Source organism: Aythya fuligula, chromosome 2 (assembly GCF_009819795.1).
Source record: "Aythya fuligula isolate bAytFul2 chromosome 2, bAytFul2.pri, whole genome shotgun sequence".
In the NCBI taxonomy this organism is placed as follows: domain Eukaryota; kingdom Metazoa; phylum Chordata; class Aves; order Anseriformes; family Anatidae; genus Aythya; species Aythya fuligula.
The window spans coordinates 110,343,934-110,361,079 of record NC_045560.1 but is presented as its reverse complement, the minus strand read 5'-3'; the positions used below and the strand labels follow the sequence as shown (position 1 = coordinate 110,361,079).

General features: G+C 40.3%; 1 protein-coding gene across 2 annotated transcripts in view; it reads right to left on the bottom strand.

Annotated features, from left to right (window-relative positions):
• Positions 1 to 17,146, bottom strand: part of MIB1 (mindbomb E3 ubiquitin protein ligase 1) — a 72,950-nt gene that overhangs the window by 16,611 nt on the left and 39,193 nt on the right. Inside the window, exons 13-15 of one of the 2 annotated variants that reach the window (XM_032183455.1) lie at positions 5,919 to 6,051; positions 5,456 to 5,542; positions 2,365 to 2,526 (exon numbers count right to left, since the gene is read on the bottom strand). In XM_032183455.1, the coding sequence (XP_032039346.1) occupies positions 2,365 to 2,526; positions 5,456 to 5,542; positions 5,919 to 6,051 (382 nt within the window). The remainder of the gene's footprint in view (positions 1 to 2,364; positions 2,527 to 5,455; positions 5,543 to 5,918; positions 6,052 to 17,146) is intronic. The other variant, XM_032183456.1, reaches the window with a different exon arrangement.

The following is a 17,146-nucleotide window of genomic DNA, read 5'->3' as shown; positions in this document are numbered from 1 at the left end:
TTTAAAATCATCAAGACGGTATCACAACACACGACATTTGGTAGTCTGCAACATTTCAGGCACACAGAATGGAGAAAAAAAACAACACAAGCAAAAAAGACACTATGTCTTAGGGCCAGTATAGGGGCAGCAAGTCCCCTCTGCAGGAGGCTGGATCGAAAATGTATCAGCACAAACCAGTCCCAGCCCATCCACCTGCAGGAGAGAAGTCTCTTTGGGGCATAATCCACACAAACACTAGTTATTGTCTGAGTTATTTTAACTACTGACCCCTGAACCAGTAAGTGACCTAACTAACTTCCATCAGAGCTCCTTTAGCTTAAACTAGCATCTCCGCAGTGGCTACATTTTAGATCTTAGAAGTGTGCTAAGAGTCCAGAAGATGCCTGTATTAAAATACACGACATCCTATAAACCTGTGGAATTATGTTTCTTTAGAATAAAAAGTGTCATAGGCTAAGGAACACTGCATCTGTAATAAAGAAGCCAAAATGACTTTTTTTTGTCCTGGTGGGGATTGGACTTCAGAAAAGTTCTCCTCCTCCCAACTGTACAATCTTCATAATGAGTATATTAATAAAATACACTTGTTTTTCATATTGATGCCTAAAATTGGTAGGGCTGTCATGACTGTTGACAACATGCATTTTAAATAGTCTGTCATATTAAAAAAGCAACTGAACAAAACTGACAAAAATTGCTTCAGTTATTACAACGGCTTAATACTGACATTCACAAGGAACTACTAAAATCAATACTAAAGAATTCATTCCATAAAATTCCACTTATGAAGTAAGTTCCCAGTGTCAGTGAAGTGTGTTTTATATTTTAAGCTGTGCTTGAAGGAAAAAGTAACAAAGGGTAGATTTTCAATGATGTTGCTGTTTAACATGAAACAGCTTACCAATAAATGAAATAAAAATCCAAAATATAACATCCTGCAAGTGAAATTTTATTCCAGTTGAAAATACTGAAAAAGAATAATTGTTGAAGTGTTATATTACAAAGATGCACCCTAGGGCTCAGCAGGTTGATATCTCAAAGACAAAAGCCCAAAATTGCTCTATTTAAGATACCAACCAAAATGAAGCCAAAAGTATAAATTTTTTTAAAACCAATACAGCTCAAATGAAACTACAAGAAAACAGTATAGAGAAGAAAACAAAAACAAAACCATTTTTTTCTCTGAAACATAAAACTCAAAAATAAATTTTAAAAGGTGAAAAAATACACATCTAAAAAACTCCAAACACAACTCATCCAGTTTCGTCGTGGATATCACTAAGATAGGCAACTGACATATGAAATGACTGACATATGAAATGCTGAATCTGAGAAAGAGCACTCGCTTCCTGCTCATTCATTTCAAAATTAAATGCATGCACACAAAGGATTTTGACCAATTTCACAGAGTCCATTTCAGATCATGGAAACACAACTTAGCTGTAACTGGTTTCTTCCTGTCCCTTAAAAGGACACAAGCATTTTTTGTATATGCGAGCCATAACTAGGCCGGTGTATTTCAGTGAAATGAAGTAGCCAATTTGAAAAATATTTGTTGTACAATGGAATTATTATTTTGAACAAAGACTTTTAAATCAAGTTGTTTTGGAATGAAATGCTGTAACTATCACATACAGTTAAAATTAGAAAAAAGTATTATGATATTGGTAACAAATGACTCAGCAAATCTGATTCCCTGTCATGCTGCACATCTTCACTATTTACAGAAAAAATGCTGTTTGCTTTCCACAATTCAAGTCACTCCATAATTTTCCTTTTCCTATCAGCAAAACTATAAAATTCATCTTTAAAGTTCACACAGCTTCTCAGGTGTAAGCATTTTTTTTTTAGTAAAAAGATTTTGACCTTTATTAAAGGGAGTTTTGACTATTTCCTTACCACATTGCCATTTCTGAAATTAACTCTGTCGGAAAGATACTTAACAAGTCATCATGCAAAGACTAAGAATGCTTTGTTCTAACAGAAAAAGCTTTCAGAGGGTTAGAGAAGCGGCTAAACAATTAAAGCTACAAAGTCATGCAAGATGTCAAACCACAGAAAACATAATTTTAGTCTTATTCTGTACTGTATTACTGTACTTTTGATTTTTGGCAGCCATATATTTGCTATTAAAGAGTGTTGCAGAACTATTTTGAACCCATATTTTTCTTTAACAAAGGCAGAGACTAAATGTTAAGAACTCCATAAAAAAAAAATCTGCCTACGCTCCAATGTAATGTGGAATATATTTTAACTTATGCTGCCAAAAAACAGTTCAACAGTACAGAAACTAGATAAGCTACAATAATAAAGAGATAAACGCATAGAAAAAAAAGGAATAAATAAATGCATTTTATTTACTGTGTTCTTTGATGGCTCCCAAGCAGTATCTACCTTGCCCACATCTTGCATGTCTTGGAGTTGGCGAAGCTGTGACAGGGTGTGGTGCCTCAGGGCTTCATGCAGGGGAGTATCCCCATCTTTATCCTGAATATCCAGCTTAGCACCTGCACGGACTAAGAGCTGAAAAGAGAGAGAACTCCATTTTAGAAACCAAAAACCAGCTACTTATTCCATTTAAAAAGTAATTTCAATGAAGCTGTGGTTTGGGATGCACCAAAGGGTTATAAGCACATAGGGTCCAAAAGGGTTTTATATATATATATACATGTTACGTGTTATACACCTTGCTACATTTCACAGTTGAGTTTATTTAAATTTATTTCTCTTGCTTCAAGCTCAGCCTCCAACTGAGGCATTTACCTCTTTCAAACATCAACTTTATTTCAGCAGAAGCCTCGTGCGTGGCTGAGTGAGAGACAGATGCATTTTACAGGATTCTTCCTATCTTTAACTCTTACAAGAGAGCCTACAATGCAATCTATTAGGGTAACATATCAGAAACAGAACAAAGTGGACAAAACTTTAGGTATGTGTATATTCCGTAATAATAGGTTTCAATGACCTCAAAGATCACCACCTTCACACCATGCTGAGCTTTACAACTTAATGTATAAATAACCTGTTAACGTACAGTATCCTCAGCTAACAAAATAGTTAAAGCACATATTTAGGTTTATCCTTATGCAGCAGAAGACAACAAAACCACTATTACCCACTATCTTCGAACACTTTGCAAAGTAATGAACAGTAAGACTCATCTTGAAGACTAAAATTAGCCATGCCCCCTACGACATATGTTCCAGTTCCTATGATATGAAGGCCTTCCCATTCATGCTGCACTTGCACCCAGCTCTCCCCTGATTTGATGCACCAGAACTTTCTTAAATATGCTGTTACACAAAACAGCCAACACATGCTGAAAAATAACAATGCCCTTAAAAAAAAAAAAAAAAAAAAACTCGTTGGTGCTATTCAGAAACCCACAGATAGAAGCAGCTGATGTTTTAACTTTAGTTTTGAACTTTTGCTACTCTGCAGAACTCTGAATTGCAGTGGAGACAAAAAGCATGGCCTAGAAACAGGGATATACAAAGGGTAATCTCCCTCTTTAGAAAAAGCTTGCTTGCAAGGATTTTAGCCTCAGAATTGAAGAATCTCAGACTTTAGGAACGGCTAAAATGAAAATACCTCAAAAGGAATTCAGAACTCATGTGTCAAGGAAATACCTGCCTGTAATTGATTGCAGCTTATCATTTCCCCAAACCCTTCCACAACTGAATGAAAAGAAAGAAAAAAGCTAAAACTCTCAGCAGTCCTCTGGACATCTTATACCCTCTAAATGGACTTACTCTGACCCAAGTTTTCTCTCTTACACTCACATCCTGCCTGCCACTAGCCATGTTCTGTTTCAGAGTTTCTCCTGGAAACAGTAGCATGTTATGGAAATTTCCCTGTCACTGCTACGGGTTTCTAGTAATCCCTCTGAAGAAAACTCTACGAGAAAACTCTTTTCAGAGCAACCTGGAATCCTTGTCTACCATGGGAAATTCAAAGCCCTTGCAGAAGCTAAATAATAATAATAATAATAATAATAATAATAATAATAATAATAATAATAATAATAATAATAATAATAATAATAATAATAAAAGGGCAAAAAGATATAAAATAAAAAATCTCCCTTTGTCATGACTGCGGAGCTTTTAAAAGAGCCCTGCTACCTTTGACCACTATTCCACAGATGCCTGAGGGTACAACCCAACCCTGGAAAGTACCCAATAGGAATTAAATTTGAAATATAGGAGCCAACATGTTCTCTGCATGGCTGCATGAGTTATTTTAGGACTTCTCAACGCTAATCCAGCTCTGAAGTACGGCTACTCTATAGGGTCGTTCACGTAAACATTCTTGGATGTAAGCGTGTCAACCCAAGCCACGTACTCGTGCTCCAACGTGCCTACCTTCCTGTCACCCGCTACGTTGGTATTGTGTTCCCAGGTGCCCTGTCAGTTCCCGAAGGGCACAGGAGCTCACCAATTAAATATAGCTGCAGAAAGGCTTGCAGAATGCAAGTGACTCTCCGAAACCATTCTTTGGTAGCAAGTGGTTCCAGATATAGGGCCGTATCACATGTTTCACTGTAATGGGATCACGTCCATCAACCCGTGGAGATGGAGAAGCCTTACAGCAAAATAACGCCAGACAGAGGCACCGACACAGCTCTGCACCAGGGGCACAATTCTCTGTGAGCCTGAGTAAAAGTCATTTTTTAATATAGGATGATTCTCACAACACTAAGACAAAAACTACACAGAGGTCGCAGGCCAGGCCGATGAATTCACTTGTAGCAAACATTTCCTACAGCACTGTGCACTCTCTCCAAGCCTCAACAGCCCACACTAGCAATCCATGCCAGCTGTGGGTAAGCTGTGCTAGACCACAGTTTCCTATGCCATCAGCACAGCTTTGTTAATTTTTTTTTTTTTTTTGTAAAAAGTATTAAACTTTTGCAATCATGTGAGCAAGAACAGAAAGTGCATTACTTTCACTGCTGATTTTATTACTGCTTATAGCTTTCCCAAGCTAAGAACAGCAAACTATACAGTCAGGAGTGAAACTGATAAAAATGATATTTCACCTAGTTAGCTTGCGAAAGCCACGAGCAAAAATAATTACTCATCAAAAATGCTATTTTGAGGTCTGTTACAGGACCATAAGACTCAAGACAAATTATAGAAGAACACACAGAAGGTCCCCTTCACTCAACAAGAAGGGACGCCGGAATTAGCAGCCGCAGAGAGGAAACCATAATACACATACACAAAAATTTAGCATTCCCGAAATTTCCTTCGTATTGCCTACTGACCTTCTGTACTAGCTGGTGGGTTTCCAAATTTATCAGAATTAATCATACAAGAATTCAGTAGCTGTAACATGTTGCTAAAACATTTTTTTTTTTAAAGTTCATGAAGCATCTCTTTCTTAACAGCTTTACTCAGCTCAAATAAAGCACCATTCATCTGATGGCTGATTGCAACAAGATACTTACCCTAACAATTTGTGTGTGCTGTCGTTCAACGGCAAGGTGCAGAGCAGTTTGCTGGTTTACATTCTGGATATCCAGGTTAGCATTGCCCTGCGAGATATTCAAAGCATTAGACCATTACCATCCCAGCAATTCGTCTACAGGCAAGGCAGTCGATTAAAGCCCCAAATAAAACGCTCAGTATGATTCCCACTTTGAATACTTGAGAGCAGAAGTGAATAACTACTTTAATTGCTCTCTGTTGAGATGTTGATCTGTTGAATCAAACCAGTTATCAAACTGTCCAGTCCCTCTGCACTCTTAAGGCCATTGTAATGATCTCAAAAGCAAGTTTGACCTTTACCACGCGGCCTTCCCTGCTCCACTGCCTCTGCGCTGCGATTGCAGGCGGCAGCAGCAACCTATTCTCACATCAGATGGCTAATCAAAGCATGCCACTTAAATCCTCCTGAGAGAAGAGCCCTACCTGATGCACCAGAAGTTCAGCCACTTCCACGTGGTTATTGAGAGCTGCCAGATGCAAGGCGGTGTATCCATCATCTTTTTTCTCATCAACAATCCACGGTCGCGGCAACTTGGACAGCAATACGCGCATCGCACTGAAATAAATAGGCAGAGATGGCATAAGGGCATTTGTGAAGTATTTGCTGAATGATAACAGGACAAGAGTAAAAGCAACATTCATTTGCAGAACTACAAAGCAGTAGTGACAGAAATAACATTAGCCATTTCTCCAAAAACAGAAAGTGGGTGAAAAGTTGTATCGGCGGTTCCAAAGTCTAAAAATTTCATGTTCAATTCCTTCCAGTAGAAGTATGCAAACAAACCAGCCAATCACCCGGCACCAAAACGTACCCTAAATATTACTCACAAAGATTCTGAAACACAGAAGACAGAAATGCTTCTATCTGAAAATCTCTGTAGCAAACTTTACTTAAATATTTAAGAAACAAGTTTTACTACATGTTGGGTTTCTTGAGAACCACTACTTCATAAACTGATGCTATTGTCCCTATCAGTTAAGACTTTCTACTTCTGAGATAAAATTGGAGTAAGTCCTTTTAGGAACAGAAGAAATGAATGCTGCAAGTGTAAAGTGAGATTAGTGGAATACGGGAATTTCAGTAACAGAGAGCAGCTGAGTTTAAGAAACCATGGCAGTGTCCAGTACTCTAGCCCACTTCTCCATGTGCTTACCAAGACACCTACCAAGGGAAGTGGATTTATTATCTTACACTTCAAATTCAAGGGTGGCAAAAAGCAACTTGATTACTGTAGTATTAAAGCAGGCTAAAATCCACAAAGTGCAAAGAAGGCAGTGATAAGGGCATTAATAACGCAGCGCTAGATGAACAAACTGGTCTATCTTGTATTCTCACAGAAACACACTTTTCTCAAAGCTCACCTGTCTTCATCTAGCTTTTGGAATAGGCAGGTAACCAAACTTGATTCCCTTATCATTTCATATGTGTGGACAGTACACGTAGCTCCCTTAAGGCAGTTGCTCAAAGAGCAAAAAAACCAGAAACCGCTATGATCTTGTTCTAGAAAACCTCTGCTATCAACCTGATCTTTCCCTTCTGTTGAAGCAAGGTGTGATTCACAGGAGAAAAAGGGGTTCTTCACAAAATTCAAGCTTTAAAATCCAATACTAGCCAACACAAGTGGAAGCACGGAATTACAAACTGCCTTGCAATGTAGGTACCATAACTGAATCCAACGGTTCTTCATTAGCCACCTGATATTCAAAAGGCAGAGTTTCAATAAACATTCTCACAAAGCGAACCTTTTACTCAAAAAATATTTGCAGCGGATAACAATAAGCCATCTGCCCTGGTAAGCAGTAACTTAGCTCCTAATTCATTCCACTGACTGGTTACCTTGCACATCCACGTGGCATAAACGCAATTCATTCCTGAGCTCTGTCCTAGCATAAGCCAACGAGTTCCCTATAAAACAAGCAAAAAGCTGCGGTTGCGGCATGGTTCACTCCAATTAACAGAAATAAGAGTCCCTGAGGTAGTCTACTGTGTCAGTAAGAACATGCATTCCTTCCTCTGCACTACTGGGACTAATAATGTTGACTTCTGAAGCATCTCCTTGTATTCTCCCAATCCTGCAGAGCACACTAGGTAAAGCCTCAGTTTCACCCTCTTCACACCAAATTGGTCACTTTTCTCCCCTAATTCAGAGTGTACAAAGTCACCACCACAAAGTATAACTGCATCTTCTGGCCCCAGGCCCCGCTCTAAATATAGCCAGCCTGTCTCCAAAGTGGTTCTGGTCACTGAACAGGGAACAGCCTTAGCCAACCCAGCTTACATTTTACGTCCTTGCCTTCCATAAGGAAATAAGGACACTGCCAACTCCACTGCTCTAAACCAAACTAAAATAATACCTAACATACATTCACATACTTTAACAGATGCATCGGGAAGTGAGTATGCTTCAGAAACATTACTGTTGCTATTTCTTTAACACCTCATCTCTAAGAGAAAATAAAGAAATTAATGCAGTAATTTTATATGCTATGAAAAATAGCACTCATCCTAATATTTGCAAGAGCACTTAGCCTCAGCAGTTCTGTTTTCAAATCTTTTCCCACTTCATTTGCTGTCAAACACCAGCAAGGCTTTCTTCTGAAGCTCATCTGTAAAATATTTGGGGGCTCAGACAGTATCTTGTATAAATGAGATGCCTGGTATGTTTCTGGATGCTTTTAAAACGCTTTATTCCTACTGGGAATCAAGTAGGACCAACAAAACAACCAACCTCTATGCAAAACAGAAACTTGTATTACTTCTCTCCGTGAAGCATCAGAGGGCTGGTAACTAATACTGAGTTTCTTCTGCCTGTGCAAGTCAGAGATCACGCCTCCCTCTCTCCCAGACCTCGCTAACTTACTGGACAGCGGGATGGAAGGATGGTCTTGTGGACAAGACACCTTAAAATGCAGCAAGGCATTCACATGCCTCCAATGGGAAATTCTTGTGAGATGTTCCGTGGCTGCAGCCTCCTTCCCACCAGCTCAGAGGCAGCTTCCTTCAACACACACGACTGCGTTTCTTCATTTCAGGCTTCCCTGCTACTGCTATCCAGTTTTGCAGGATTTTCAGGAGCTGCTGCCAAAACGTTGACAGCTTGGCTGAGCGGCTATCATTCAGAACAGTTCTCACTGAACGAAGCATGCACTGTACCATAAAAAGCCATGTCAGTGAATCAGTGCTACATGCCCATTACACAGCCACTCTTAATTCACGATTCCCCACACGGCACTCATGACGAAGCCGAACCGTGCCGCTCTGACATGGGTCCCGAAAACTTGCCTTAAAACAGAAAACAGACTTCTTTCGCCGTAATTGCGCTAAAAAGAAATCAGCAAATCTAATGGCAACCATGAAATGAGCTGGAGAGAACTCCGGATAATCATTTTGCGGTTTATTCAGCTGTTAGAGATTACACGGCTAATTGGAAGTTGCTTCAGAGGTTATTGACAATGTGTGTAAAACTTGGTGCTTTAACAGGGCTTTATGTCAACGTGTGCCAACTACGTCTTTATTTATTTATTTATTTATTTATTTATTTATTTATTTATTTATTTATTTTTACAAAAGGTAAACTTTGGGGAGGGGGGGGGGGGGGGGTTAGCAGGACGCAACGGCCGCCCCGTCCGTGAGGGGGATTTGAAATGTACCGTCCGTAACGGTCACCCCCCCGTCCCCGCGTGCGCCCCGCCAGGCCGCTCAATCGATCGGCCGAGCGCGGCGGGGCCCGGCGCACCTCGGCGCGGGTTGACTAAATATGGTCAGGGAAGAGCCGGCCGCGGGCAGCCGCCGGCCCGGCCGCGCGGGGTCCCGCTGCCCGCCCGCCCGCCTATAAAGGCCCGCGGGGCTGAGGGGCCGCGGGGACCCGCCGGGGAGGGGGGGGGGGGGCGAGGGAGGGAGGCGCTTCGTATTTTTTATTTTTTTTATTTATTTTCTTTTTTTTTTTTTTCCTCAAGTAACTCCCAACTTCTGGGGCTTCTCTTATTTCTTCCTTTTTTTTTTTTTCCCCTTTTTTTCCCCTTGTTTTTCTTTCCCCCCCCCTTTTTTTTTCCTTTTTTTTCTTTTTTTTCCTTTTTTTCCCTTTTTTTTTCCACTTTTTTCCCTTTATTTTTTCCCTTTTTTTTTCCTTTTATTTTTTTTTCCCTTTTTTTTTTTCCTTTTTTTTTTTTTTTTTTCCCTCCTTTGCCTGCGATTCCCCTCCTCAAGTCTCACCTCCCCCCCGGCTTCCCAGCACCGGACTCTTAAAGCCCTCAGCCCCGCAGACCTCAGGTATCACCTCGGGACGGCAGCCTCCGCCTCAGACACCCCAAGCAGGTGCCTCCACACCCTTATTTCCCCTTAATTACGATTTTGGGAGGGGTTTGGGGGGGGGGTAAGTTTTATGCATTTAAGGCGATGAGGCAGCACCCGCCCCAAAACTCGCCCCCTGCCCTCTCACCAAGAGCTGAGTCAGCGCCTCAGGACCAGGCGAGGTGGTGGTGGTGGCACTGGGACCAGGCGAGATGAGGCACTGGGACCAGATGAGGCACTGGGACCAGATGAGGCACTGGGACCAGATGAGATGAGGCACTGGGACCAGATGGCGGCTGCCGGTGTGCCGCTAGGTCACCCACCCGCTGCCTCTCTGCCAGCGCCGCATGCCAGACACTAAGCTCTCAGGTAAATCACACAGCCCTCAGCAGACCTGCATTGCTCTGCACGTTGCCAGGATGCCTGTGACTTGCTGCATGTCTAACTTCGCTGCTAGAACGTTTTCGGTCTTTTTTTTTTTTTTTTTGTAATTGTTGCATTAATAATCCCTCCGCGCTGGGAGCAGTTTGAGTATGGTGGAGTATCAAGCGTTTGTAGTGTGAAGAGCAGGCTGAAAGAAAGCAACGTTAGTCCAAAATCCGTAGCAGAAAAAGCCCAACTCGTCCGACGGGCAGAATTCTTGCAGAAGAAGATAACCTCAAGCACTGCGATGCCATTAACTGCTTCATAAACAGTGACCGCTAGCTAGCTTCACTGAGATGCATTATTTTCCTACGCAGGACACAACTAAAGGGTTATCAACTGTACCAAAAGAAAAAGAAAAAAGCTAACAGCATGGTAGGGCAATGCTGAGTGCTGTAGGAGATCTAAGGAAAAATGTCAAGGTGCTTTATCTGAGATGTACGTGGAGACAACCTACTTAAAGCCCCAGAAGGCGAGCGCTGTAACTCCGATGCTGCATTGCTGTTTCTCCTTGTAGTGCTGGGCTGGCTCCTGCTACACGCTGATTTGCTCTCCATCAGCTGCACTAGGTTTTTGTCAGGAGCTGCAGAAATTCCTCCTTCCCCTGCTCTCATCTTGCCTCACGACTACCACGTTTACTAATCGAAAAGCTCGCTCTAAATTTACCTTCTGAAGCTGCACAGACAAAGCTTAATCTTTACTGTCACCCCAACAAACTCCTGAAACGGAAATTAAGCAACCACAAGCTGTGTGTGACAGCCCTTTAGAAGTCAAACCCCCACCACACATCAAAGAGTTAACTATCATTCCAAACCACAGCACGCAGGCTGACACAACAGGCACAAATTTGGGTTTCGTTAGTTTGTGTGGTTTGGTTTTTTTCGTAGGATTTTTAATTTTCATAAATATTTTAAGTGTGGACAAGATTTTAACTGAAGCAGGTGAGTGCCAATTTAGGGAAAAAAATGCAGAAAACTGTCTGCAGAAGTGTTGAGTAGATATTGGCTTTCACATCTGACCTTTGGCCCAACAATCCAAATCCTGTCACAGCAGCTAGAGGTTGTTTTCTTAATTCAATGTCATCATCTTTGCGATAAGCAGGATCGCCACTGGCACGTGCAATTACGCCTTAAAAACCACTCTGAACTACAACGGAAATAAGCAGAAGCCTGCAAAGAGTTTGCAGAATACTGTATGGGATGTATAAATGCATGGAAATGGGGCTGGGGAGGCTAAGAAAGTTCATAATTCCTGTATTAAATGAGTCTGTACTTCCCTTTAGGACACCAGCACGGGAGTCTGCGAGAAGACCTCAGAGGAAAGCAGTTTTTATGGTGGAATACAACTATGAATCCCAAGAAAACACTTTGCAAAGCTACCAGAGATCCAACTCTCCATTCAGACTTGGTCGCTCAGAACGAACATCGAGAGGCTGCAAAACTCTGGATAAGCACTCCTACTGCCCGTGCCACCACAGAGCAATGAACTCTAACCAGCTTTAAGCCTCTGTGCAGGTAAATTGCATTGTCAAGTTCAGTTAGAGTATTAAGTTTGGATTTCTACCCTCAGTTACTCGTAACATTGTTCTTTCAAAGAAGTACCAGCCTGAATTTTACCTAATGACAGCACTAGTAGGAAGCAAAATGCTTTCCAGGTTCATCTGAGGGGTAGTTGAGCACCCCTGCGTGTACCTGCTCGGAGCACATACTTCTTTATGTACCCATATGAACATACAATGCTATGGAATGTAAAGAAGTATGTATTTTTGGCAGGCACGGAACAACCCGTAAGAGGAAACTAAACAGCTGTTGGAAGAAACAGGCTTCCCCCTTGTTTGAATGACATTCATGTGACAAATTAACTCGCTAAGGGGTCAGCTGGTATTGCCAAAATAACACGGACTTGTTAGTACCACATCACAAAGCCTTAAATTAAGTGACTGCAAACGTGGGTAGGAAAAGTTGCTTGTGGATTATAAGCAGAACATTAGCTGTACACACAAAAACTCAAAAGGAAGCTGGAAACAATTAAAACAGACTAATTAAGATCGCAGCATAGCAGCGAAAATTACGATTACCAGTACACCTCATTCAAAAGACCCTAAGTAAACCTTAAAAGCCAAAATGATTACCGAAATATATTATTTTGGTCATCAAAATATATTATTTCGGTAATCACAACAAGCCATTATTTGGTTAATCACAGCAAGTTCTGTGTGCTTAAGACAGCAGGCTTTAAATTTACATCAGCCACAGGGCATTTCACCTACAGGCTGCAATTAGGACACAAGCAGAACCAGCTATGAAATTCATCCTGTGATTTCGAGAAAAGGATCATCATCAGAATTACCGAGTATGCTAGCATCTGCCATTTAATACGTGACACTTAAGTTAGAATTTTCTCCAAAGCAGCATTCAGCATGCTCACCGAGCTCTGCGACACAAACTGCTCTGTCAGGTTTATGCACAGAAAGTGACAATACAGAGATTTCTAGGCCACAGTTCCCAGTCAGCAGATTAAAGCTATTGACAGATTCCTAAATGAAAACACATATGACAACTACCACTTAGAAGTTAAGTTCCCTTGAATACTGTTTTCAAATGAACTGAATTTACTGTAACGCTAGATATAAGAAAATTGGCCAAGGAAATATGATTTTACAGCACCTAGGAAATTGTAAGACCTCTGTGAGAAATATCAAAGCATTGGGAAAAAGTCCTACAGCAGTTTCGAGCTCCAAAAGCAGTATTAATTTAAACATACCATCCCTATGATGCTCATTATAAAATTCAGAAGTAAGGAAAATATGAGGAAAGCTCCCAGCTCATCAGTCCAGCAATTCCTATTCATAATAGCAGCCTTCTAAAAACAGTTACATGATACATGCATGCAAAGTAGACACGTTTGTCCCAGATTAAATGTCCTAACTCTACCCATGTGCTTACTGAAAAGTCCGGGAGGAGGAAAAATAACAGAAAAAAAAAAAAAAAGAAATAGGCGCCATTTTTAGATGGAGAACCTTATTTTTAAATACTCACATAAATTCTCAAATAGCTATTATACATAGCCTGCTATTTTTGTTACCTGAAACTACAGAATAACACGTACACAAGAACAAACATTCTCTTATCAGAACCATTTGCCTAAGTAAAATGTTAAATTTCTTTGAAAGCTATTTCTTTTATAAGCAGATATTTTGGCACAAAGGCAATGGCGTCTTAACATCTAAATTAAAAACTGGGTTACAGTGGGAAACAAATCAAACTGTAGTGTCTTCTCTAAGTGCAGTGATGCTACTGAACTCGACCAGGCTCCTAGAAGCAATTTGCTATTACCAGCAGCTTTACAGAGAGGTTAACTGCTAAGCATTTACGCATTTTGCTGAGGAGTTCCTGTCCTCGCCACCAATTGATTTGGCCTCCGCTATGCAATCCAACTTTTTAACAGCTTCAATTTATTTTGACAAGTTTTTGGTAACAAGTCGTCATGTTGTGTTCTTTCGCTGCTGCTTTGTGTACCATCGCAATGCAATTCCGAAACAAAATGACAGTTCCCAGCGCTACAGAAGTTAAAATTACACATCCACATTGCTTCCTGCTGGTCCACGTTAGCATGTCTCTAAGAATACATACCCAGTCGCTCTGAAATGTCACATCCATCACTTAGATCAGCTGTTCAATTTTAACCGAGCACACGCTGAACTTTGGGCATCTGCTGACACAGTTGTAACTCAAACATTTCAACTGTGTGACTGACAGGGATAACAGATGCTGACATTATCAAATGCTACACGGCTTTTTTTCCAGGGCCGTTTTTTGTCCCGATATGGCCAGTACATGCAACTGTATTGCCATCCAAAAGTGCACTTGAGCAGCTGTATCTGTAAAACAGTTCCTGTATAACTGGTAAAAATAGAAACTCATTTTATAGCCGTCTTTAATGCTTAAGTCCAAGCACCACACCTGCTATGCTTCTATTAGGATCCATGGTGTGGGGAATACATTTACATAAATCTTCTCACCAGTATCGGGCTCTGCAACAAGCAGATGCAGACTATACTTGATATAGTCATTAGGGAATAGCTTGAACTCATGTTGCCTCCTATTTCCCACTGCAGTCAAAGCTCATAAAGAACTCGGCACACAACGTAAAAAGAAAAAAAAAAAAAAAAAGCTATGTAAGCATGCACAAATGTATGCAGGAGCCTTAGCTGGGCAAAAATCAGACGCAGTGCCAGATAATTCTTTTAAAAACTGCGTTTTGCTGGCATTAAACATGCTTACGTATTTGATCAACAGTTAAAAAAAAAAAAATCTGCCCTGCTATATTATATAATCATTCCTAAAAAGTTAATACTAACCAGAGATATAGTGGTGGAATTGAAAGCACTTGACATTTACACTTGTGCTAACCAGCCACAGCCCTGGAGCAGCTGCAAAAGGTAACCTGCCAGAAAACCAAAGGGGGTAGGGAGGTGGGAAAACAAAACCTCCTCTCCAGTACAGTTTAACATCGAGAGGCAAAGGAAGCCTACAGGAGCAGAGCCTGTAAGCACGCTGCTTCTGGTCAGTGCTCTCGAGTTTAGTCACTGGAGATGGAAAACAGCTTAAACTGCAAGTGTAATTTGACTTGAGACTCCTCCAAAAGAGCCTCGAGAAATAAACACAGTCATGTACCGTACAGTCCTTGCTGGTACATAGCTTACCATGTTGCCCTCTCCAAATTAATCACAGAATTTAAATTTGCAGTGGCTAGAAACAAAACATAACGCAGGAGAAAGCCCCATGTTCTTCGTAAGCAGTCTGTCTAGAGAAAGGGCCTTAGAAATGTTGTGTTGAATTATAACTTTCCTGCACTCCAATGCTTTGCTAAAGCTGGTAAAATGGAACCAAATCACCTCTTCAATGGATTTGGTCCCCTTCAACCAGCTGTAGCTATGCATTGATCACTACAGGACTTTTCGTGTTTTTAAACCCGGACACTAAGCCTCTTCAGAGCAATTATGCAGCCCTCTCTGCAGAGGAGTTCGATTATTCCTGGTACTTTGAAGACAGAAGGTAACAAAAAGCATAGTAAGTTCTGTATTCCATGATTTCAAGGTGGTGTCTATAAATAAACAGCTACTGGTCTTTAATATCCTGTCCATATTCAGTGAAAATTGATCTCATAACTTTTATGAAGATAGGCAAACAGCAAAATAAACAGATTTTCCAATGATTTATTGTCTCCTGTATTTTTTCTCAAGTCTGTTGCCATTTTAACAGAACTGACCAAAAAAATTATGAAAATATGGGCAGTATTTGTAGTATACAGCAGGCCTACTACTTTCTGGAGTTGTGTTTTTTTGTTTGTTTTTTAAATCATACAAGGGAAGAAACTCCTCAGGGTAGGAGCTGTATTTGTCATCTTGTACATGCTGGGCACATTATTTACTATTTAAAGATAACAAATTTGTCACTGACCTCAACAGCTACAGGCTAATGTGCTATCTAATTATAGGTCTGCCCATGGAGATTATATTCCTTCTCTAAACCAATCTGAACAAAAGTTTTCTTTCAAAGCATTTCTGACATAATGCTTCAGTAAGAGGTTTTAAGAGCATGCTTTCCTTTTTTTTTTTTTTTTTTAAAAAACATTCAGCTTCAACTAAACTTCACTTACTTTCTGAAGAGCAACTATGAAATCAAAGATCACTTTTACTGTTTTAGAAAAGAATTTAACAGCTCTTCGATTACCTCAGAACTTGTCTCTTTGAGGACTTCCATGGCTATAGTGCACAGAAGCCCTGAGACACTCTTACAACAGCTGACACATCCCATCTCTCACAGATCACTGCAGTCAAAAAAATCCCACTGCCAACCAGTTCAAACCATCTGCAAGTCTAAAACCAAGGACAGATCTATGAGAAGTAATTCAACAGCCATAGGGAAAAATGTAATTCCATTTTGAAACACCACCTCCTATTTGCTTATTAAAGTTTATGAACTTAAATGTGATACACATACTCCTTGCTACTGAACAGCACTGTAAGTCTGCATCTTACCCCAATATTTTAATTTTTTTGACCTAAAATGTAGCAAAACGCAACATGGTCTGAAGAACTAGTGGCAGATATGTGCAAACTGGGGTCAGCTCAAAAAGCAGCCACTATTTCAGATGCTAAGTGCAGTGTGAATAAAGCTCTCTTCACAAGATACAATGCAAATCTACAGCTAACTGGGGCAACGGATAGAAAATATGCCCACGCTTCACAGTCGTGTCTTCAGATGAAAATTCTGCAGTCACAGGTATGTGAATAGATCAAACATATCCTGAAGTTGAAAACATGGGAAATATACCCAATCTGTACATCATTCTCAGATTTTCCTCTCCTCTTTTCTGTCTGAAAAATCTCATTAACACTGAAGAGGCAGTCTGACAAGCTTTGAGGTTCACAGTACTTTGAAAAAGGTCCAAAATAAATGCACTTTTAATATGACTGATTCGGTTAAAAATTATGTATGAAATAAAATTTTAACTTCCCTCTATGTCAGTTCAAATCTGTTTTTATCTCTATCTCCATGAACAAGTTCAGATCTACCTAGAGCATAACCTGAATTATACTTTCATCATCATACATCACCACAAAAAAAGAAGTTTCTGTACCAATTCAAAAGGTATGGACAGCAGCGAATCATTGAAAGGAGAAATATTCCGCTTAGAATAGGGGGTTCTCCAAAACACACTATACATTTAGTGTTGGAAAACACTACAAAACTATTGTGGATTAACTGCTGAGAAAAAAAAAAAAAAGGCATTTTGAAAAAAAAGAATGCTATTTTTCTCTTAATATTTGTCTGCTATTCAAATGTTAAAAAATAGAATGTAAGTATTTTCACCTGCAAAATGAGAAATTTTCAAGTGCTCTCCTCAACAGTTTATTTTTTTTTTTTCCTGC